Source organism: Hemicordylus capensis, chromosome 1 (assembly GCF_027244095.1).
Source record: "Hemicordylus capensis ecotype Gifberg chromosome 1, rHemCap1.1.pri, whole genome shotgun sequence".
Taxonomy (NCBI): Eukaryota; Metazoa; Chordata; class Lepidosauria; order Squamata; family Cordylidae; genus Hemicordylus; species Hemicordylus capensis.
This window is the reverse complement of record NC_069657.1, coordinates 422,497,453-422,522,941: the sequence shown is the minus strand read 5'-3', so window position 1 is coordinate 422,522,941 and position 25,489 is coordinate 422,497,453. Positions and strand designations below refer to the sequence as shown.

Below are 25,489 nucleotides of genomic sequence, written 5' to 3'. Positions count from 1 at the left end.
AATTCAGCCCCCTTCCCTAGTTCTTTAGCCAGGCAGGAATGGGAGGGAGATGCATCTTATCTCTGGCACATAAACATGTAAACAATGAGGCCTTATACCAGGGATGGGGAACCTTGGCACTCCAGCTGTTTTTGGAGTACAACTCCCATAATCCCCAGCCACAGAGGCCAATAGCTAGGGATTATGGGAATTGTAGGCCAACATCTGCAGGAGTGCCAAGGTTCCCCATCCCTGCATTATACAATACATAGCTTCCCATTTCACATACTGCAGCTGATATTTTTAGTATCATATTGGAGGGCAACATATATCTTCAACCTAAAGAACACCATCCTCTTGACTTTTAAAATCAGTGGGCAGGCTACTGCAGAACAATATATATACAGCATAAAATGGATGGGGTAGAGCATTCAGTGTTTTGTAATAGTGGGTGTCAAACAGCAATTCCTGGTAAGAGAATAGAGGTATCTGCCTATTTTAAATAAATAAATAAATAAATAAATAAATATTTTCATCAGTGAAATACTGGAGGATATGTAAATATAGTCCCAGAGCATGTTCTGAAGGCACATGATGTAGCAGCCTTGCTGAATTTGAAACATGTCTGGATCGGCTCAGTGCCTGGATGGAATACCACCCAGGAACCTCATATATACTGCCTTGAGTTCCATGATGGAAAAAAGGAAGGATATAAATGCAATAAATTAAAAAAAAATTCCACTGCATTATCTAAAACTTACCAAAAATGTTTTGAAGGTCTAGCTATTTATCTTGGTTAAATCAAGACAATCACAGATAACACATTTTTCCCAAATCTTTGGCTGTATTGCAATGGTTGTTTCAATTTGTAGTCTCCAGCTAAACATTTCCTATCCATGGGTTAACAATATATTTTACCAACTTGTGTTTTTAAACAGTATTTATCCAACATAACAAAATAAACTGCAATTTGTTATACTTTTTTACAAAACATTTTATAAATATTTTTACAAAATGTATACAAAGCAATTTCAAGTGAGACATACTATACAAATGAAAGTATTTAAGCAAATAAAGTCCATATCACACTGACAATAATTGACACATCCTCTTTCAGTAAAGTCAGTCTGTAAGGCCTCCCAAATCTAACGATCAATTATGCTGACCTTGTAGAATCAGATTATTTCATCGTTGCTAGCTTCAAATTTGTTTTAACTTTAGACAATATGGAAATACATCCAGGAAGTCAATAGACCAATCCTACAAAGCAGTTAAGCACAAATAAATGGTCTTCACTGGATTCAGGACCATGGGCTGCATAACAAATTCACACTTTTTTTTTTTTTTTTACAACAAACAAAAATATTTTTACTGCATTACCAATTAAAATATTCAGAGCTCTAAAACCAAGTTCAGTTCAAATAAATAAAATACATTAGCTACCCCAGGTTAATTTAGCTGAACTTTGTTCAGAAGCTTCCCAGCACAAAATGTTGGGATAAATATAGATGTGATTTAATCCACATTGATGAAGTGCATTTCAGATGTCTCTGCTATAATTTTATCTAAAAGTAAACTCTCATATAAGGTTCAAAATGTGTAGGCTTTGTTTTGGTATTTACGTTCAGAATAATCTGTACAGATGATGAACATTTTATAATCTCAAATAAAACCAAAAAGAAAAAGGATCTATGAATGTGTCTTAAATGTATCACTCTTCCAATTAGATAATAGTTCAACTGATGTATATGAATGGTGCAACCAACGTGCACTCTGCCTGCCTAGACATCTCATTATGGTTACAGTTTTATCTTTACAACATTTTGAGGGAAAGGCAAAGGCTGCACTGTCTACATCACTAAGAAAACAAATACCCGGTCCTGTGCCTACAAAAATGAACCAAAGTGGCAATGCCAAGTCGTTATTTAAAATATTTCAAATGTCAGTCACCGTGGAATGTACGATTTTGCAATTTTAACATTGGCACACTTTTTTTTAAGTGGCAATAAAAACAAAAACAATTCCTCCATATTTCTATTCACGTTAAAGGTGAACTGAGAATTAAATTAATTACTGTTTTTCTGAGTTTGCTTTAAAAAAAAAAAATTCCATAGCAATGCTGGTTCAACACAAGGAGGTGTGCTGAAGTTCTGTGTTGATTAAAAGAGAGCAAAATATGGCTCTTACTCTACAACCAAACTGCAGCGAAAGCGGCAAAACTCTATTCTGGGGACTCTGGCAATCTGACTGACAACCACAGTGTGTCACTGCTACTGAATTGCAAAATTCCACAGGGTTCCCCATTCTTGTCAGTATCCAGGACACTCTGCACATATCCAAACCCCTGTATGCACACAGCAGCCAAGGAATCCAAGTCTAGACTATGGTGAAATTAATCAACTGACTTTTTAATATGGCTGTCTGTTTTTGTTAGAGGAGGTTACAGAGAGATTGCCTTACAAACCACACAGCTCTGCCTTTCTGAGCAGGCTAACATGCCACATTCCTCTTACCAATGGCACAAAACCAGCATGCCTAGCAGCACTGATAGAAGTAGGCTTCTTTAAAATACAAAAAAACAAAAAAACAAGCAGCATGGCAGCATAAAAGGAGAATGCCATCGATTCAAAATAATAAATAAAATATTATATTGCCAACATGACCACTAGCCAAATGCAAACCATGCATGGAGTTCCTTTGGCTCTAAATTGTGAATTATATGCCTTTAGATATAATATTTTAAAATGGGATAGGCAGATTAACTTTGGTTTTGTACATATTTTGGTAATTATGACTGCTGCTGTAGGTGCCTAACATTCTTAAACAAGAAGCAGAAAAAACGACACCGGCCTTTAAATTGTTCAGATTAAGGCAAATATCCCCGTAAAGTATAAGCTACTACTATAACACAATTTTTAAATAAAAGTGCTTGTGATACTTGGTCTAGAGAAACATTTATACCACTTCAGAAGGACTTAGGGCATCTTCACACAATCTGCCACAATGAAGGGAGAAGAGAACTTGTTGAGGAAATTCTGGAACCAGCATGCACATTCCCAGTGGGCATGTCATGCGAACCCGCCCAAAGCTAGTTCCGGAGTCTTCCACCTGACATTTTTTCTTAAGATTCTCCACCCACCTTAAAATCTTGGTTACAGGAGTCAAGTGGAAGTCAAGAATGTGTCAAGCAGAGAATCTCAGGAACTGGACTTGGACAGGTTCACATGACATGCCTGCCGGGAGTGCATGGTGCCAGTTCCAACACTTCCCCAGATTTCTTCCCCTTCCTTACTTGTTGCGGATCCTGTGAAGTTTGACTATATCCAATTGTAAGATGCAAAAGCTTTTCTCAAATAATCCAGTATACACACACATATAAAGTGTGTGAGTGTGTGTAAATTTTCATAGCTGTGCCATAGCCTCTCCCTTAACTGTTTGCCACCTACAAGCTCCTTAGTCTAGCATGTATTGTTTCATGGCATGCTGCAGTAACTAAAACTGTACAGTATGGACCAAATCCCTCTGTCACTTTTTTCTTTCCATTTCTGCTCACTGAGCAATAGAAAAGCACTTAAAAGTATAAAGCCCTGTAAACACTCTGATGACAATTTATTTCCTCCAACTTGTTTCTCTCTCTCTTCTTCCAGACTGAAGAGAGCAAGAGAGACATTTCTGAATAGAGGTACTGGGGGAGTTTTAACCAGAAACACTGGATGTTAAATCCCAAGAGATTTGTGGGGGAGGTGGTGGGTTCCATTAAATGTAACATTCTTAGCATTTTATTTAATAAACCTGTTACTAGACTGTGATTGTCAGTATATTACCTTGTTACTTAGGGCCTAGTCAACTGCAGTCTCATTAAGCTGCAATGTTAAAACACGAGTGTATGGGCCCTACCAGACAGCTTGCTCTCAAAGATTAACATTACTGGATACCTCACTGTAACCACAATGAGTATTGCTCTCAACACAGAACAGAACCTACTTTAGAAAGGGTAACCTTTGACATATGTCATGTTGTACTTGTGGTGTCATTCACATCTGCTCCTAAGAGAAATATGTCCATGGTACGGCAACTATTAACATTCTAAGATACTATTTACAGCGGCTTCTAATAGAGAGTCAGTCTCTACAACACCTTCACTGTGGTCTGGAATAAATTTCTCCAGGCAGTTTTCTTGTGAAGCAATCAGTGAAAAGTTCGGATATTCTAATTCTAAAGAGCCACTGCCTGCTGCTTCACTCTGTGGCTGTCTCCCAGTCTTTTTCAGTTCCAATATGTTTTTGAATGTAGTCTCTAAACTCTTATTGAGCAGCAAATCCTTTGGGGCTTCCCCAGAGCCTTTGAAGTTGTCTGGATGCAAATCCTCATTCTTTGGAGAACTCTGAGGAGTTTTGTCTTGGAGGGAATGATTACATGCTTCTGACTGAGAGTCAACTGTATTCCGACAAGTTTTATTATGCGTACCATGATCTATGTTTGATAAGGTTTTTGACAAAACATCTTCAGAACTTAACGAGTTTTCATTAGACTTGTCAACATCTTTACCAGTCATTTTTTGTTCGGAAGCAGCAGCATGTTGGCTTTCAGGAGAGCAGCTTGCTTTCTCAAATTTTAAAGCTTTTGTGAGGATTTCTGATTTTTTAACAGAAATGCTTCCTTGTTGTAGACTCACAATATTGTTAGGCACTACATGAAGTTTATTGTGATTCAGGGACTCTGCTGTGCTCGAAGTTGACCTGTCTCTATTAGCAATCTGGTTCGGAGAAGTCAAAGATCTGCTAGACTGATGGTGGTCACTTTCGTTGTGTTGTGTTTCGTCCGCAACCTTGTCAGGTTGTGTGGAGGAACAACAAAAGTCTGCCAAGAAACCATCTGAAATGTGAAAACAAGAAGTTTAATGCTGAATTCTGTCATATCGCAAATAGTAAACCTAAGAGATTAACTAGCACACATATACTAAAATATGGTTTGAGTGGGTTTTAGATCCTAGGTTAGCAGGCATCCTGCTTAGCAGGAACTATCCTTCAGTCAGTGCCAGGGGTTCACTATTTTTACTTGGCCTTTGTCACCAAGCCCAAATGGTGGCCACCCACCAAGGGAAGCCTCTCCCCACTGCCCTTTCCTGATCAAGAACAGGAATGGTAGGCAGGGGGATCTGTTTGGCTGCTGCTCAAGCCAAAGAGCTCCAGACTCCACAATTCAGCAGAGGCCAACCATGCCCCCTCCACACCTGCTTTACTTGATCATGTGCAGAAAAGGAAGGTGCAGGGCTTGTTTGTTTGCTCCTGCACAGCCAAAATGCTCGAGGCATCCTGGCAACTCGGTGGCCAAGCAATTCCCCAGACAACCTCAACACAGGAGCTGGAGGCCATTGAACTGCTGGGACAATCCCCACCCCTTCTCCGGTTCCTGCAGTAAGTGGAAGGTAGGGATTCATCATGCTTGCCAGATGGGAGTACTACAGTCATCATGGCAAGCAAAACTATGAAAGCCGGCTCAGTGCCAATGCTTCCCTTCACCACAGGTAAGTCCAAAGTCAGGGAATGTGTTCCTGAGAGAGGATGCAGTGGGAGAAAAAAGCATGCATTAGCTTCTGATTCTTTTCACGGGTTTATGTAGCTCACTAGCTCAAGGGACCAGGTTGATTATTCCTGCGTCAGCCCAAATGTTGAAAGTTTTTAATTTTCAACTTTTATTTTACTATTTCCTACTTGCACACTGACAAGAATATTTGCTTGGATATCTTAGGGTACAACAATCTGGAGTTCCACAAGTATAACTCCCTTCAGCATTCACTTGTGGCACTGAAGAAGGCTGTCATAAATGATAAAACCATTATATGTATGTAAGTTAAAATCATTTGTTTCTCACCAGGATCTACTATTGCAAGACGTTTATCCCGGGACAAAGATTGTCTTTCTTCCTGGTTAAACATCCTGTCAATCATTACCATTTCTGCAGAAGGATTAATCCTCTGGGGGGAAAGAAAACAAAATCATTTCCGATATGATGAACCAATTGTATTTATATACGTACATGGAACTATAAAATATCATTCTAAGCTCATTATAGGTTCAAAAAGCCAGTGGTTCACATTCTGTACACAAGGCAGAAAAGAGCAGCGTGCCTGCAGAAATCCTACCTTGGCATTCAATCAGTGCACTGTTGAGCAACCAAGCTCAGTTTAATTGCTCTCTCCTCCCTCCAAAACTAATTTTTGGCTTCAGAAATATGTCCCTGGGAGTCACAGACATACCCCTTCCCCGGAAGACAAAGGAGGAGGCAGATGCAGAGCACATGACCTAGGGAGATAGGGGGAGGAGCCACAGCTTCAAAGTGGAGAGGAAAGTTTGGAAGGTTCCTGAACTGCACTTCACGCAAGTGTGAAGCCCATCTGTGTGATGGACAGAGACCACTTAGAAGAAAGCAGGACTTCAGATTGCATGGGGCTCAGGGCAGCCGCCCCGATCCACCCTACTAAAGGATGGCTCTGCTTAAAAGGCAAGCATGTACTCATTTTTAAAAACCTGGAAAAAGCAGATGATAGCCATGGCATTTGCTACATTAGAAGGAGTTATAAAACATCCGTGTAAATGGCCATTGCTAATTCAAAGAACATCACAATAAGGTTGCTACCTGTTTTGTGAACTATTAATTCTAATTCTAAAACAAAAAACAAAAAAAACCAGAAGTAGAACACACATTGGGAGACACAGGATATGGATGTTTTCTTAGAACAAATTGTATGAAAATAAAACATTAGCATAAAGTCAGCACATTCTTCTACAATTTATCACAAGACACACAAATAGATCTATATATAGATCTACAAACACACACACACACCCTTTGTATTAACCTTACCATTGCATCTTCCAGGAGTAAACATCTGTATTTATTTAACATAGCCTGTGTTCTTTTCAGAAGCTGTGTAGCTACAGACTCAAATTCATTGTCCACTGAAAAGGCATAGAGAATAATATTTAGTTAGTAGTTCTCAGTAACATATTACTTATTGTTCTGACATTTTATTCAGTATCAGACATAACAATTAACTGGTTTTGATTTCTATAAAGACCTCCAAGCACAGCTTTTTAACAACAATTTGAAAAGTAAACATTACCTTTCCTTAAATCCTCTTCTGTTGGCAGTGATCCCTGGCAGACATGATATGAGACGAGTCTCTGAACTGCATCATTTAAAGATTTGAACTGACTTTTATCAGGAGTCACAGCATGTGCCTGGTCCTTCTGTAACTGCTGTAGAATACTAATGGGAAGATTGCTATTGTCAGTTTTTAGTATTTACAATAGCACCATATATGTGCAACAACTTGACAAAACTTGGGGGAGGCAAAGATAAGAAGAAATTGTTATAGCAAAAGTATAAATAAAAGGTAATAACTTACAAGGCTCCTTTTGTTAGCTGTTTAGCAGCAGGCCTCTTTTGTCCTATTGTGTGACCATCCATCTAGATCCAAAACACATCTCTATTACATTGGGATAACTTTCTTTTATAAAAACAAATTACAGCTTTGTGTAGGTCTCTCAAGGGGAATAAAAAAAAACATGCAGTGGTTTCTCAGTTCCTGTAGGCTGTGTGCATCGTCAACTAGTACAGATTATTTGAAAAATTCAAAAAGGCATATTTATTTTGTGAGGTCTCATAAAAATAAACCATGGCATGGCAATACATTACTAAATAGATGGATGCAGTTATTATTAGGGCTGCAATCCCATGCCCACTTTCTTGAGTAAGCAAGAGTTGAGACAGCCTTAGTCGGCCTGTTGGATTATCTCCAATTAGGAATCGACAGTGGGAGAGTGACTTTGTTGATTCTTTTGGATCTCTCAGCGGCTTTCAATGCCATTGACCATAATATCCTCCTAGAGCGCCTGAAGGGGTTGGAAGTGAGAAGCACTGCTTTGCACTGGTTCCACTCCTACCTCTCGGGTAGGTTCCAGATGGTGTTGCTTGGACATTGTTGCTCTTCAAAACTAGAGCTATTGTATGGGGTCCCGCAGGGCTCCATTCTATCTCCAATGCTTTTCAACATCTACATGTAACCACTGGGAAGATCATCAGGGGATTTGGTGCAGGTGTTATCAAAATGCTGATGACACCCAAATCCATTTTTCCATATCAACTTCATCAGGAATGGCCTAACTTCCCTAAATGCCTGCCTGGGCTAAATGAGGGGAAACAAACTAAGGCTGAATCCAAGCAAGATGGAGGTACTCATTGTGGGAGGTTGGAACTTAGGAAATGGCTTAGATCTGCCTGTTCTGGATGGGTCACACTCCCCCAGAAAGAGCAGGTATGTAGTCTGGGAGTACTTATTTATTTATTTGAGACATTTAATATACCGCCCACTCTGAAGACTCTGGGCGGTGTACAACAACAGGCAAACAGGCAACATTAAAAATACATTACATTAATAATTAAAAATTATTAAAGAACTAAAGTAACTACCTGGAAACAGAAAAATGAACTACAGGGAAAAGGCCTGGCGAAAAAGAAAAATCTTCAATAGCGATTTGAAGATCGGTAAAGAATGTGCTAGCCGGATCTGTAGGTGGAGAGAGTTCCAAAGGAGCGGGGCAGCAACCGAAAAGGCCCTTTCACGGGTCCTAGAGCCCCGAACATCTCGGAAATCAGGGACAGACAGAATGGCCGTCTGAGCTGATCTAACCGGACAGGATGTAACTGGATGGGAGAGGCGGGTCTGTAGGTAGACAGGCGCCAAACCCCGTAAGGCTTTGAAGGTCAACCAGGACCTTAAATTGAGCTCAGAAGTGAATAGGTAACCAGTGCAATGACTGTAGGAGAGGTGTTACCCTGTCATATTTTCTGGCACCCATGAGTAGACGAGCCGCTGCATTCTGGACCCGCTGCAGCTTCCTTATTGTCCTCAAAGGTAACCCTAGATAGAGAGCGTTACAATAGTCTAAACGGGAGATAACAAGGGCATGGGTCACTGTCATTAATGCCTGCCAATCAAGGTAAGGGCGTAACTGGTGAACCAGATGAAGCTGGGCAAAAGCACTTTCTGGCCGCAGCTTCCACCTGCTGCTCAAGCAGGAGGCGCAAGTCCAAAAGGACCCCCAAATCACAAACAAGCTCTTTTGAGGGCAGCACCACCCCATCTAAAACAAGGTTCACATCCAGCTGTTGGCCATTACGAGGGCTGAATAAAATTAATTCAGTCTTAGTGGGATTCAGCCTGAGCTTGTTTTAATTCATCCAGACCTTAATAGCTTCCAGGCAAACTTCTGGACCCAAACCTCTCCTTAGTTTCTCAGGTCAAGGCAGTGGCCAGGAGGGCTTTCTATCAGCTTAAGCTGATACTCCAGCTCCATTTCTCGAGATAAATGACCTTTAAAGGTGGTTCATATCCTGGTAACATCCAGCATTTTACACTGGCCTGCCTTTGTAGGTAGTTCGGAAACTGCAGTTAGTACACAATGCAGTAGCCAGGTTGGTCTCCAGGGTTACCTGAGAAGATCGTATTGCACCATTTTAAAAGAACTCAATTGGCTCACAATAAGTTTCTGGGCAAAATACAAAATGCTGGTTATTACTTGTAAAGCCCTGAATGGCTTGTGTCCAAGGCATTTAAGGGAACACCGTCTTCTTCATGAACCCTGCCGCCTATTAAGATCATCTGGGGAGGGCTGGTTGCAGTTGCCACCAGCTCGGTTGTGACGACTTGAAACTGGGCCTTTTCTAGGGTTCCCCCAGGGCTTTGGAATGTGCTTCCTAACAAAATTAGAGCCTCCTCTTCTCGGGATGTTTTTAAGAAGGACCTGAAGACATACCTGTCTAGTCAGGCTTTTAGTTTATACTTTTAAAGTTTTAAGTTTTAGAGTTTTTATCTATATTTTAAACTGCTTTAATTGTGTTAATGTTTTTATTTTTGTTGTGTTTTTAGAATGTGAGTGGCCCAGGGACTTGCAGATTAGGTAGTATTAAAATGTGTTAAATAAATAACTAAATAAATAAGTCCTATTGAACTCAGAAGAACCTATCTCTAAATAAATAAGTAAAAAAATTGGGCCACAAATCTTATAGTCTGATCTTAAGGTAGTATTATGTCTAGAGCTTAGACTAGCATGTGCCGATAGATATGCAAACACATAGCATAGTCACAAACAATGTTGAACTCGTTAAACCACCCAGAAACTTGCTTTTGGGTGGTATACAAATGTGTTATATAAACAAACAGTGTTGCCATGATATTGGACTTACGACCACTTCCCACCTCCGCAGGGGCGAGGGGCCTATTAGAATGGTCTGCCCGAAGAGGTTATTGGATCCGGTAGGATTCCAAGCCTTGGAGGGATTTAATGTTGGCTTTGCCAGAGATCCTGTTGATGCCCTGGTTGAGAATTGGAACAACTTGCTCACCAGGGCAGTAGACAAGATTGCTCCTAAGCGTCCCCTCCGACCTGCTTCAAAACTGGCCCCTTGGTATACGGAAGATCTACTGGGGCTGAAGTGGCAAGGTAGGCGACTAGAGCGCAAGTGGAGAAAGACTCGACGCGAATCCGACAGATTACGACATAGAGCACATTTAAAGATCTATGCTCAGGCGATACGTGTGGCAAAGAAGCAGTTCTTTTCTCCCTTGAACCAGAATTTGGAGTCATCAGTTACCCTCTGCTATGTGTTTAAAGAATTTTTCGCAGATAAAAACTCTCGGATTTGGGCCGACTTAGATGAAGACTCCACAATTAATTTGATGTTTGAACTGGAGGTGTCCGACAACTCCTCTTATGTGGCTCAAATGCTCAATCAGTTTCAGTTTGTGACTCCTGAGGATGTGGACAAGCTGCTTGGAGCGGTGAGGCCTACCACTTGCTCTCTTGACCCTTGCCCAACATGGCTTGTTCTGTCTAGCAGGGAGGCTGTTGTAGGTGGCCTGGTGGAAATCATAAATGCCTCTCTAAGGGAGGGCAGGATGCCTCCTTGTCTTAAGGAGGCAATTATTAGACCTCTTTTAAAGAAGCCTGTGTTAGATCCCTCAGAGTTGAGCAATTATAGGCCTGTCTCCAACCTCCCATGGTTGGGCAAGATAATTGAGAGGGTGGTGGCCTCTCAGCTTCAGGCGGTCTTGGAGGAAACTGATTATCTAGACCCATTTCAAACTGGTTTTTGGGCGGGCTATGGTGTGGAGACTGCCTTGGTCGGCCTGATGAATGATCTCCAGCTGGGAATTGACAGAGGAAGTGTGACTCTGTTGGTCCTCTTGGATCTCTCAGCGGCTTTCGATACTATCGACCATAGTATCCTTCTGGAACATCTAAGGGTGTTGGGGGTAGGAGGCATTGTTTTACAGTGGTTCCGCTCCTACCTCTTGGACAGATTCCAGATGGTGTCGATTGGAGATTGTTGTTCTTCAAAACCTGAGCTTAAGTATGGTGTCCCTCAAGGCTCCGTACTTTCTCCAATGCTTTTTAATATCTAAATGAAACCGCTGGGAGAGATCATCAGGGTATTTGGAGCTGGGTGTTACCAGTATGCTGATGACACCCAGATCTATTTCTCTGTGTCGACCTCTTCAGGAGCTGGCATATCCTCCCTAAATGCCTGCCTGGAAGCAGTAATGGGCTGGATGAGGGAGAATAAACTGAAGCTGAATCCAGATAAGACGGAGGTACTTATTGTGCGGGGTCAGAATTCCAGAGACGATTTTGATCTACCTGTTCTAGATGGGGTCACACTTCCCCAAAAGGAACAGGTTCGCAGTCTGGGAGTACTTCTGGATTCACACCTCTCCCTGGTTTCCCAGATTGAGGCGGTGGCCAGGGGTGCTTTCTATCAGCTTCAGCTGATACGCCAGCTGTGCCTGTTTCTCAAGATCAATGACCTCAAAACAGTGGTACATTTGTTGGTAACCTCCAGACTGGACTTCTGTAATGCTCTCTACGTGGGGCTGCCTTTGTACGTAGTCCGGAAACTTCAGTTGGTTCAAAATGCGGCAGCCAGGTTGGTCTCTGGGTCATCTCGGAGAGACCACGTTACACCTCTGTTGATGGAGCTACACTGGCTGCCAACAGGTTTCCGGGCAAAATACAAAGTGCTAGTTATAATTTATAAAGCCCTAAACGGCTTAGGCCCTGGGTATTTGAGAGAATGTCTTCTTCATTATGAGCCCCACCGTCCATTGTGGTCGTCTCTGGAGTTCCGTCTCCAGTTGCCGCCAGTTCATCCGGTGGCCACACGGAGACAGGCCTTCTCGGTTGCTGCCCCGGGACTATGGAATGTGTTCCCTATTGAGATATGATCCTCCCCATCTCTGACAATTTTAAAAAAATATTTTAAAAACCATCTTTTTACTCAGGCCTTTTCAGCTTCTTAATTATGTATAGGTTTTAATTCTGTGATTGATTTTTAAATTGTTAGTTTTAAATTGTTAGTTTTTAATTGTTTTTATGTGGTTTTATATGTGTTTTAACTGTTTTATCATTGTGAACCACCCAGAGACACCTGTGTGGGACGGTATAAAAGTGTAATTAATTAATTAATTAAAAAATATTACTCCAATGAACAAGCACATACGTGCTACAAAGAATGAAGTGTAGTTAAGAATTTTATTGGGAAACAGAAATCAACTGACTGCATGGGTTTCACCAGCAATAACGAAAGCCTTTCATGTAACTTATTGAAGCTCTTCTCACAGTCCATGAGAACAGCTTCTGTTGGGCTTGCGGAGAGAGCGGGCTTAGCCGCGAGCAGCCACTCATAGCCGGGCAGCCAAATTGGCCACCCACATGGCTGCCAGCTCCATCACAGAGCCAGCGGGGGCTGCGGGGATTGAGGGCTGTGCACCCCCCGGAAGTTCCAGGATGCCCTGTGCGAGTGTGTGGGGCATCCAGGAGAGACCCCTGAGCCCAGGAGGCTGCTTGCATTCTCCTAGTCGGGAGTCTACTCGTGTGTCGCCACACGCCACAGTGACACACAAGCAAAAAGAATGAGGTTAACAGAGCACTCGCTCCGTTAACCTCATTTAAGCGGTGGGGGAAGTATTATTTATCAAATTTATCAATTAGACGGGCTAGTGGTTCCCACGATCCCTGGAAAGCAGACTAAGCTCTCGTAGCCCACTTTCCAGTTATTGTGGGAATAGCCTCATTGTTTTGTTTGCAGTGACAGAAACTTTCAAATATATCACTATGGGCTTAAATCTTCTCTTCTTCCCACATTTAGCACTTTTAAAAGATTTATTATATTCAGTGTAGAGAAAATTACAAATCAACCTTCAACATTATTATTTTACTATTTGTTTGCTTAATTTTTGCAAAGATTTAATAACAATATCAAGAAAAATTGGTTTCCTACCTGCACATTCTGTTGGGCAGGAGATGATCCTACAGCTTTTTCCTGGTGTGGCAGCACTGTTCCTATAGACTGTTGCATGATTTTGTTTCCAGTATCTTGTCCTGTAACATATACATTACGAAGCCTCTTTAACAGCCCCTTAATTAATATTTGGAGTCTTCCACCTAAAACATATCACTGAATGATCTGAAAAGTATTTACATCTAGGTGTACATATGGGATTAGGAATGTTTTATAATACTGCTGTAAGTTATAATACTACAATAAGCTACATACACTTGTAAATAAATGGCATGATCCAGAGAATATCCCACTAAACACAGTAGCTGACATCTGATTCCTGACTAATGAAGTGTGTACTTTCAGCAGGGTCTGTGGGGATGCAGTGAGAGCCCTCAGGCAATTCCCACTGTCTTCTTGCATTTGCACTGTTGCACAAGTGCACCAACATTTCTGAACACTGGCAGTACTCTGGAAGCGCTCTCTAAGAGTGGAAACATGTCACTGAGGGTCAGTGACATGCTTCCACTCTTACAGAGTGCTTCTGAAGCACCAGCAATGCTCGGAACCATTTAGAGCTCTTGCATAACAGCCTGTGCATAAGAGGCTTGGAGTGGTGTGAGGGTTCCCACTGCATCCCTGCAGACCTACTAACACAAGTGCTGTGTTAGGATGTCAGCCAGCCACTGCCTTGTAGGATATTCTCCAGATCATGCCTTTTGTTTACATGTAGAAGTAAGTGACTGAGACAAGCTCACAGCTAAGCACTTATCACAGTGATTTCAACGGAACTTAGGTGTGTCAAAGGGAGCACAGATATAACATTAAAAACCCCGAATGAGCCCAAGTCATTCCTGCCTTCATTCATAATGTAAGTGATGTACAAATCAGTGAATCAAATGCTGGTTCGGTCAACTAGGCATTTACCATACCAATAAATGATTTACCATACTAATACATTGTGTTAACATGTTCTACAACCTCTGTTTGGTCCTAGGATAACGAACGTTGTGTTCTGTTACTCAGTGTTGCTATTCATCTCTTCTCTTAGGTCGTTTCACACATTACAGCAAAAAAGGGTTCTGTGAATTTCCACCACAGGTCATTCATGTCTGGTTGTGTTCATGTGGGGCATTTATGTGAATAAAAATATGTAGTAAACATATGCCCAGGATTCTTGTTCAATCACAGTTCCCAGGTGCACAGGTTCTTCTCAAGAGTCCACCCACATTTTAAGATGCATGATGATAATGCTGAAAAACCACATATGCACCTATTTCAGGTAAATTAATGTAGAAGAGGCTTCAGAAAACAGTTCCAGAACTCATGCACATTCACTTTGCAATAGAGACAAATATCCTTTTAGCAGTGCATTTTCATTGTTTGTACTCTGCAGAGTTTTAGCCTAAAACTCTGAATTTAGCCTAAATTTGCAGAAAGAACTTGGCAATAATTGTAATAGGCATGTGCCCAAAACGCTTCGGAGACCATTATGAAGGCCTCCGAAATGTTTCGGCGCTGGGGCGGTTTTGGCGTTTCAGCGCCGGCAGGGGTAGCACTTTAAGGGTGGGGGAGGGTGTACTCACCCCTCCTGTCGCATTTCCCCCACCGGCGCGTTCGTTTTTTTAAGCCCCTCAGGGCGGCAGTGTTCCTCCCTGCCGCCCCGTTTTCCCCGTCGGCTGGAAGTGGCCGGAAGTAGCAAGTGCGCGTGCACCTGTTGTGTGCACACGCGCGCACGATGGGCGCACGCGCACTCACAACTTCCAGCCACTTCCGGCCAACGGGGGAAACGGGGCGGCAGGGAGGAACGCTGCCACCCCAAGGGGCTTAAAAAAAAACAACGCGCCGGCGGGGGAAATGCAGCGGGAGGGGTGAGTACACCCTCCCCCGCCCTTAAAGCGCTACCCCCGCTGGCGTCGAAGATTTCCGTGCACATCCCTAAATTGTAAGGTGATTTTCTAAATGTGAACCCTACTAATCTTATGCTAATTTTATATCCAAGGGTAATTCTTGATTGCATACCCATGTTTCAACAACAGCATTTGAGCTCAAATTTTTCAAACAACATTTAAGAGCACATTAGCACAAACTCCAATCCACCTCAAACTAGAGGGAAAGCTATAAAAAGGCTTTATCCAATCTCACAAAGAATTACCTAGAAGACTTGTCAACTGAGGTTGTCTCAGGCTATCCTGTGATTTTGATGATGAAACTGAAGACACCAAGTTTGTAACTTTTTTTTGAGCCTATAAAGATATCACAAAGATTAAAGAAATTTAAAAACCAATATGCTTACATACAAAAAGGAACATATATGATCTGCAGGTCCAGTTTTATTAGCTTGCATTACAATCAAAGATATTGGCATTCTGGAAATTTTGAACTGGAATTTTTTCCAATAAAATGTCCCCATCATTTGCATAGAATTTGCATTATTTTTCTTTTTAAAATTACTATACATATTTTCTTGATACTCTCTAGATTATGATCTGATTTGGCATGTTATTTGACCTATTTACACAGTCAAAACATACACATCCACACAGATACATACACACATATCAAACAATCACCTTCACCATACTAATTTCCCCTCACAGTATCTCTAAAGTTTTTCAAGTCGCAAAGTAGAAATTTTAGAAATTTAAATTTTGCCACAGAAAAATTAAGTGTGGGGAAATTTTCCACTCCATATCTCTGATTATAGTTAAAATGAGCTATGTCAGGTTGATGAACTGGCACACACAGGTCGTCTTTTTAGCTAAAAGATCGTATGTGATTTTAATGATACTCAGGCCAATATACTATATATTTGCTGGGGCATCAGGTTTTAGACTCACATTACTGGTCTCTGGCATTGGTAAACCAATAATGTTTCTCTATTTACACAGTTTCAGTCCATTCTATTTAACATCAAAATTCTAAATTGCTTCAGACTTTAACATTACACTAGATTAAGCAGTAGGGATGTGCAATTCAATTTGTGTGCAAATTGATTTGTGCAGAATCGGGACTATTTGTATGATTCTTATGCGAATTGAATCACCCTTGAAATAAAGGAGCTGATTTGTCAATTCAATGTGACTTGATTCATGCAATTAGAGCGGCCATTTGGGCGGGCTTTTTCCCCTTGCTGATTGGTTTTCTGGCACTGGCTTCCAATTGGCTTGAGATCTCCTTGCTTCCTGGTTGGCTTGTTGTCATTCAAATCAAGTGTGGTCATGGGCAACTGTGCCCCCATTGTTTGGGGGGAGGAAGAAGGGAGGAGGAACAAAAAAGGAGGGAATTTCAAAATGTTTTCAAAGGGTCTAGGAGGCAGAGAGAGCCCTTAGTGTGCCCTTGAGGAGGATACATCAGGAGAGGAGGGAGGAAGGAATCAATGAAGGTTTGATTTTGTGATGTTTTTCTCTTTGAACTGAGTATAATATGCTGAGCTACTGCTGCTATGTTAACTATCTGGTTTTGCTGGATCTCAGATTGACAAAGGCAGAACTGCTGCCTTGAGTTGTGGTTTGGTTTGTGTTGTGGCATCGGACAGTGGCAGCTCAGCAATCTCTCTCTCTGTAATATTTTCTTGGTGATTGCTGTGAGATGCGCTCCATGTCTGGCCTTGCGAGACTAACTTGTGCTTCACTCACTACTCTGATCTGATCTGCAATCTGCATTGCAAGGTGTGCTCACTCAGTCAAAATGTGGCTGAAGACGTTGCTATAGTTGAGCTTATGGCTATGCTTGCTACTGCTAAAGGTAATGCTGTGGCAGCTGTTGCAATGCTGGAAAGTAAGGACAGAGTCATAATGGTGTGTGAGAGAGCAAGTTGTGTCAATGATGTTACTGTAGCACAGGCACTGTGGCTGGCAGTGGATTCTGGGTCAGTGATTCTTTTTTGGCCATCATTGGACTATGTGTTTGGCAAAATGTGTTGTTTTGTGTTGGGAGGGATTTTGTGTGATTCTGTTCTGCAGTGTTGTTTTTCAAATAGACAAGTAAGTGATTTTTATTTATTTTTTAACCTAAACCCCCATAGTATCCTATGAGGTTTTTTGGGAAAGTTTAAAAAAAATTAATTGCCCACTTGCCCATTTCTTTTGTGGGTTGGGTGGTAGGTAGCAACCCTTATGCCTTACCACACAACCCACTTTGGTGTCCCTAGATCCCACCCATGGGGAACAATTGGGTGATTCAAGCTCCCCATGGTTCCCAGTGGGCAAACTGATCTTTTTTGAATTTTCGATATGTCATCGAACCACTCAGCAGTGGCCAGCCAGTCCAACAAATTGTTTTAAATTTTTGCTATTCGGTTCAAGGCCGAATCGAACAAAAAACAATTCATGCACACCTCTATTAAGCAGTACAAACATGAATAAAATTAAATCATTTCTCTGTCATTTAGAATGATCTGGTAAAATCCCTTCCTATCTCTGATTTTTCTGTATAAATGACTTGACACAGCCTCAAGACGCAAATCACAATAAATGACATTTCATCTTTACTTTCAATACTTTTAAATAAATTAAGATCCAAACCACTGCTGAAAGGTTTTGAAACTCTCTCTTTGAGCCAACCAAATAAGACTTTTTGAATAAATGGGAATAGCCTCAACCACTTTAAAGGAATATTAATCTCTTAATACAGATTCTAACTTTTTTTAAATAGATGTGTATCTGTAAAACAATGGAATTACAGTAAATTACCAGTGTATGTTAAGAAGTTTTCAGAGTAGACTGTATCATACCCAAACCATCATAAAAAGATTTTCATGCTTCTTAAAATTATATTAATAAAAATGTGGAACTTGCATCAGTCCATACCTGGCCAAAGGAAAACTGCGGTTGAGTTACTGATGTGTGACTAAAAGTGTTGGCAGACTTGGAAGAAGAAACTGGAAGACGATGAGATACACTGACTGATAATTGTGTTCTGTTCTGCTGTGTAAGTTGATCTCCAGCAAAATTTCCTCCTGAAGCAATCGACTGGACTGATGGACCAATGCTGGGATGTACTGTTGCAGAAGAACTCACAACGGTAAACCGATTGCTTGATGACATATTTGAACCTGTTGACTGTCCAGGAGACATTGTGGTAAAGCCCGTTCTACCTTGGGAAATGTTTCCTTGGCTAGGGGATAAATGCAACACAGCAGAAGGTGCCTGTTGTAGAGGAACCTGGCCACTAACAATTTGGGAAGTCCCATGGTTTACTATAACTTGGCTTCCAGGAGCTGCAAATGTTTGACCAGAAACTAACTGTACAGCAGCATTCTGATTATTCAGCATCTGTCCTGAATATGACTGGTTAGCTCTAAGCATGTTTGTAGAGTTCCTATTCAGCATAACATGTTCAGTGGATACTTGGTTAGAAACAAGCTGTGAGGGCTGATTCTGGAGAAGCTGTCCATTTATGGTCTGGACATGATGAACTGAATTAGGATTTACTGACAGACTTGTGGGTATAAGAAACTGATTTTGAGGTGCATGAGGCTGTCCCATAGGAGAATGGATAACAATACTACCACCAGCATTATTTACTGCTTGAGGACCAACTGATTTTCTTGTATTTTGTTGACTAACAATATTAACAGACATATGTTGACCAACTACTGAATTCTGAGGTGAATTTGTTGAAGCAAAAGGAATCCCTTGCTGTACATGATGCTGCTGTATTCCCAGGCTATTCACATTGTACGTTTGCTGGCCCATCTGAATAGGCTTTGGTTGGATATTGATGGGAACTTTGTTAGAGTTTGGAGCAAGCCCCCTCTGTATAATGATGTTATGCACAGGCAAAGATGTTTGAAAATTTGTACTATTAAATGGAACAGTTACAGGTTGTGCTACTGGACTTGAATTTGAATTGCCAAACAATGAGTTACCATTAGGAGTTTGTCTATGAACCAAGAGTCCACCACTCATATTTGCAGGGGCTTGCTGTCCGCTACCTTTCAATATAATATGAGATCCTTCAAGATTATTGATAGTCATCATGGAAGGTTGATTACTAAATGAGCCAATTAACTGTATCTGTCCAGAACCACCAATCTGACTACTGCTTGACAAATGCTGGCTGGGGACACTGATCCCCACATGTTGCATAAAGCCATGTTGCACACCAACTGTATTGCTTGCAAAAGATGCTCCAACTGGTTGCTGTACCACTTGAGTAACTCCTATAGGTTGCAGCGTTTGACCTGAGTAATTAGAAACATTAGAAGCCTGAGTAAAAGATGCTGATGAGGAAGGATGAAGCTGAGCTTGTGCAAACTGTTGGTTGGATCCTATGTTGGCATCCAGATATGCCTCTTCCGCCAAAGTCTGTTCAGTAATATTAGCTTCCTGCAGAGATTTCTGGAGGATATCAAAAGGCTGATCTTCACTGAGATCAGGCAATGAAGAAGATTCAAGTTCATCATCAAGAAATTGAAGGTTACTTGGCAACTGTAATCCATCACTAGGCCCCTCTCCAAGCTGACTACCCACACCTTTTATTGATGACTTAGGATCAGAGCTCTGAAATGAAAAACATGATATAAATTATACCAAGTTGTCTAAAACAGTGTCATATTTAAACTATTGCTCATTATGGTTTTTGTTTTCTTTCAGAGCATCCCTCAAGAATACTGGTCCTAGCACAGCCAGCTTTGCCATTAGATCAGTGAACATGAGAGCCAATTGCTGCAAGAGGCTTTTTGATTTTCAGAAACAAGATTTTCAGGCAGCAAGAGTACTGCCTGAAAATCTCTTGGCACTCTTGGCATATGCCCATATTCTCCCCAGAGGGGCCCCATTAGTCCAAGTAGTCAGGAAGCCCAGAATTCCAACAGAAAAGCAACAGGGAAGCCAAACCCAACAAAACAACTTCTCAGTTGATCATTCCACTTAACAATGCAGAAGTAAACACACATTTCTCAAAGACTTCACTGCAATGTTCCACATACTTGCAGCAAGTCTTCACTGCAAATCTACGCTTGATAGATTTTAGAAAATTAATCATTCAGTTTTAATTACTTAAAACCTCATTGGTATATATATGGGTATGCCACCTTAAGTGGCGCAGTGGGGAAATGCTTGACTAACAAGCAGAAGGTTGCCAGTTCGAATCCTTGCTGGTACTATATCTGGCAGCAGTGATATAGGAAGATGCTGAAAGGCATCATCTCATGCTGCGCGGGAGGAGGCAATGGTAAACCCCTCCTGTATTCTACCAAAGAAAACCACAGGGCTCTGTGGGCGCCAGGAGTCCACACTGACTTGGTGGCATGCTTTCTCTATATGGGTATAGACTAGAACTGGCCATTATAAGATAATCAAATTCTGTGTCCACTCCCTTCAGTTTTATACAGCATAAAAGCAGACCATTACAGAATAATAATTAAAAAAAATTTCTTGTAACTTACACTGGTATTGGCGAAAATGGAATTTGAGTTGGCTGCAGAGTATCCTGCATTAGTCAAGTCTTCATTGTTCTGTTTCAGCAGAAATATAGAAAAATAGTATTAAACTAACAGTAGCACATTTAGTAAAGTTAGATGCATATTTACTATACCAGAATGTGACTTACAGATTTACTGCCTGCTCCATGCAGAAAATAATTCAGTGCCTGTGGGTCTCTTAAAACATAAAAAAGGAAAGTAAGATCAACCACTTTAAAGACTTTGCATGTTTTCAAAATATGCTAAAATTAAAATATGTAAATTATTAGCTGGCACTTATAGTCAGTAAAATCCACCATCCGCTTCAGTTTCCCTGCCCACACACATACGCTATTTGTTGTTAGAGTATGAATATACTGAACATGCAGAGCAAGACATCTGAATTGCTCTATGGGATGAATATACAGGTGTAGGTAATGACTGAGCACAGTGCAATGTGTTCTGCACCACATGCAGGGATGGCTCATTCATGAGGTTGGGAGGCAGGGTGGCACCTGTGCCAAAGGACAGTAAATATGGGCTCCCCAGCTCCTTGCCGTCTTCCTTTCTCTGTCCCTTCTACCCTGTACCCCGCCCCAGCCCTCTGATGCTGACACCAGCATCGGGGCAGGGCCCAGCCCTGTCTCTCTCACTCGCTCCGCTTTTCCCCATTTTCCAGCTGCCTTATCTTCTAGGCTTGCCAGGGATTGGAACTACAAGTCAGCGGTGGAGGTGGCAGGGAGGGAGGTGCTTCTAGAACAGAGCAGCAGCTGGTTTTCATTCTCACTCTCTCTCCCTGCACCATCCACCAAAAGGTGCTACGCAGGGGCGTTGCTAGGGGAGAGGGGGCCCATGTTCATCCCACTCTCTGGCAGCCTCCCAGAGTGAGGGAGATAATGAAGAAAATAGGGAGGGATGGAGCTAGAGGGCCCCCAGGAGCTGGGGGCCCGTGTTCTTTGAACCGTTTCGCTCAGTTATAGCTACACACCTGGTGCTACACTTTGCTCCCCAAATGGATCAGTCAACGTGCACAAGCCTGGCATGGACCAAAACCTTTTCAACTGTATGCCTGTTATATGGAATGGTCTCCCTATTCTGTCCAACACATCACCGGCTGCCTTCCTCTGTCACGTTAAAACTGTTTTATTCAGGAAGCTTTTTAACTCATTGTGACTTGCTATTGTTTGCACTGGGTTGTATCCTAACCTTGTGCTCCTTCCAAAAGGTTAGGATATAACCCTATGCAAGTTCCTTCCATTTGTGGAAAGTTCCTTCGATTCATGGAAAGACAGATGAGCTCATGGAAGGATCCCTTTCATTCACATCTCTCCTTCCATGAGTAGGACCTTTTGGTCATAGAGTGAAAAGTTAGGATACAACCTCTTGGTTTTTGGAGCCATTTGCTATTAATTTTTTATGATAGTTTATTATATCCTAAATTTTAATATCTTCAGTACCCGTGTGATCTATTCATGTTATATGCCTGTGTAAATAAATAAAGAAGAACTTAATTTCACTTACAGCAGAGTCTCAATATAGCATATGATAATATATAGTGCAACATAATCCTAAGCATACTTACTGATATATAAGTCCCACTGAGTTTAGTGGTACTTAGGCATACATAAGAATGTAACTTTACTATTCTAACAACCACAGACTATTTATCTAGCAAGCATTATTTTTGCAAAGTTAATTTTGCATAGTTTATCTGCAAGAATTTCTAAAAAGAAACTTACCCAATAAGATCAAAGAGACAGGATTCATCGTCATCATCATCCATGACAACTAAGGAAAAAAGAAAGCACACACTCATATTGTATCACATACAGATTTTATATTTTCTTTCAGAACAAAACAAAGGAAGACTGCTTTTGTACAATAAATAATTGTAAGAACTATATTTATTTAGTGTGACCATCTTATACACAATTTAGCTTGAACGCTGCAACGATGCAATCCTAAACACACTTCCTAGGAAATAAGTTTCTTTGAACTCATGGGACCTATTTCTGAGTCAATATCCTTAGGATTATGTATAAGTAATCTAACCAGCCATCAATCTTTATAGTGGTATGTATTTATACAGCTTGTGTCTTTATGGAGGACAGGTCTATCAATGGCTACTGGTCTGGTGGCTATAGGCCACCTCCCACCCCAAAGGCAAGATCCCTCATACCAGTTGCAGAGGAGCAACAGCAAGAAAGAGGACATATCCTCTTGCTTGCTTCTCAGAAGCATGTGGTGGGCCACTGTGTGAAACAGGATGCTTGACTAGATATTTATTTATGTATTTATTTATTTGTTAACATTTTAGTATCCCACTCTTCCTCCAAGAAGCCCAGAGCGGGGTACTACATACTTAAGTTCCTCCTCACAACAACCCTGTGAAGTAGGTCAGGCTGAGAGAGAAGTGACTGGCCCAGAGTCGCCCAGCAAGTATCATGGCTGAATGGGGATTTGAACTCAGGTCTCCCCAATCCTAGTCCAGCACTCTAGCCACTACACCATGCTGGCTAGATAGGCCTTGGGCTTGATCCAGCAGGGCTTTTCTTAAGCGTTTACATACATTCACTTAAGTTTAAGCAGAAATCTGTATAATCCTGAAAGGTAGGCCAGTATTATTATCTCCATGTTGAAGATGGGAAATTGTGGCTAAGTGATAATGGCTTGCTAAAGGTGCCCAATGAATTAATGGCTGAGGTGAGATTTGAACAGTTATGGCTCGTGATCTTAAGAAGCATGCTCAAACAGCTTTGTTGCTCCTAATGGTTTTTTTAAAAGTTATTTCCCCATCTAAGAAATGGTCCACTTTAGTTCACTAACTTGTTTCGCTTGACTACAGAGGGGCTCTCTGCAGCACCCAATACTCTTTTTTGCAGCCCCAGGCATCAAATATATATGAGCTAAATAGTCAGTGTACAGTTTTCAGTACTGAAGGAGTTGCATTGGATTTATTAGGAAGATAATAGAATACTGTGCAAACCATCACACAATATCCTTTATTTCACATGCTAGCAAAATGATGCTCAGGATCATTGTAGATTAGAGCCCTGCATGTAAAGGGATGTTCAAGCTGGTTTCAGAGAAGGCCGAAGAACAAGAGACATCATTGCTGATGCACGCTGGATAATTGAGGAAGCCAAAGAATACCTGAAAGAAGTCAATATGTGTTTTACTGACTACAGAAAAGCCTTTGATTGTGTTGACCATGTCAAACTGTGGAATATCCTTAGGAAAATGGGCATCCCAGAACAGCTCTCTGTTCTCATGAAAAACCTATACACAGGACAGGAAGCCACAGTCCAGATGGAACATGGTGAAACAGACTGGTTCCAGATTGGCAAAGGAATAAAGAGAAGGCTGTATAGTTTCTCCCTTTTTATTCAATTTATATGCTGAATATATACTGAGAGAAGCTGGATTGGAAGAAGATGAGCATGGTTTTAAAGTTGGAGGAAGAAACATCAACAACCTGCACTACGGTGATGACACCACTCTGATAGCTGAGAATGCAGATGATCTGCAAGCTCTAGTAATGAAAGTCAAGGAGCACAGGGAAAAATGGGACTACAATTAAATGTAAAGAAGATTAAACTAATGACAACGGGTACAACCAGCCTCAGAATTGACAACGAAGACATTGAAGTGGTAGATAGCTTCTGCCTTGTAGGATTGAGCGTCAACAGTAAAGGATCCAGCAGTCAAGAAATACACCACAGACTAGCACTTAGCAATAGCAATAGCACTTACATTTATATACCGCTCTATAGCCGGAGCTCTCTAAGCGGTTTACAATGATTTAGCATATTGCCCCCAACATTCTGGGTACTCATTTTACCGACCTCGGAAGGAAGGAAGGCTGAGTCAACCTTGAGCCCCTGGTCAGGATCGAACTTGTAACCTTCTGGTTACAGGGCGGCAGTTTTACCACTGCGCCACCAGGGGCTCAGTATACAGTATACAACAATATGCAGTATACAACAATGGTAGGGTAGCAATAAAATGGTAGGGTAGCAGTATACAACAATGGTAGGGTAGCAATAAAAGCCTTGGAAAGGATATTTAAATGCCGTGACGTGTCTACACCTACAAAGATTAGAATCGTTCGGACAATGGTTTTTCCCATGAAACTCTACGGATGCGAAAGCTGGACTTTGAAGAAGCAAGATAGAAAAAGCATTGACGCATTTGAACTTTGGTGCTGGAGAAGACCTTTGAGGATACCATGGACAGCCAGGATAACAAACAAATGGATCATAGAACAAATCAATCCAGAATTTTCACTTGAGGCACAAATGACCAGGCTCAAACTATCATACTTTGGACACATTATGTGAAGACCCAGCTCCATTGAGATGTCCATAATGCTGGGGAAAGTTGAAGCAAGGAGAAGAAGAGGACGACCAGCAGCAAGGTGGATGGACTCGATTACAACAGCAATGAATGCACCACTAAGAGACCTTAAAGGCCAAGTTGAAGACAGATCATCCTGGAGAGAATCTATCTACATGGTCACTAAGAGTCGACCCCGACTTGACAGCACTTAATCAATAAATCAATCAATAGAATACTGTATACTGCATATAGATATATTTTATATATTTCTGGATGTTTTTGTAATTATTCTGCCAAGCACAAATGAAGCTATTGGAAACCACAGTAAATACATGATACAATATTGAGCATGGTGACAAATGATTTTGAAAATCCAGTGGCATGACTGAAACAATACACTAGTATTGTTGCCACCAGAAT

General features: G+C 41.3%; 1 protein-coding gene across 7 annotated transcripts in view; it reads right to left on the bottom strand.

The window, feature by feature from the left end:
• Positions 1-801: 801 nt before the first annotated feature.
• The window catches only part of BICRAL (BICRA like chromatin remodeling complex associated protein), a 37,350-nt gene continuing 12,662 nt past the window's right edge, over positions 802-25,489 (bottom strand). For all 7 annotated transcript variants that reach the window (XM_053310997.1, XM_053311014.1, XM_053311028.1 and 4 more), the window contains 11 exons: positions 22,471-22,519; positions 20,881-20,929; positions 20,717-20,785; positions 18,135-19,829; positions 15,479-15,569; positions 13,324-13,424; positions 7,391-7,452; positions 7,106-7,251; positions 6,847-6,941; positions 5,854-5,956; positions 802-4,854 (listed from right to left, as the gene is read on the bottom strand). In XM_053310997.1, the coding sequence (XP_053166972.1) occupies positions 4,058-4,854; positions 5,854-5,956; positions 6,847-6,941; positions 7,106-7,251; positions 7,391-7,452; positions 13,324-13,424; positions 15,479-15,569; positions 18,135-19,829; positions 20,717-20,785; positions 20,881-20,929; positions 22,471-22,514 (3,252 nt within the window). In that variant the 5' untranslated portion in view covers positions 22,515-22,519 and the 3' untranslated portion in view covers positions 802-4,057. The remainder of the gene's footprint in view (positions 4,855-5,853; positions 5,957-6,846; positions 6,942-7,105; positions 7,252-7,390; positions 7,453-13,323; positions 13,425-15,478; positions 15,570-18,134; positions 19,830-20,716; positions 20,786-20,880; positions 20,930-22,470; positions 22,520-25,489) is intronic.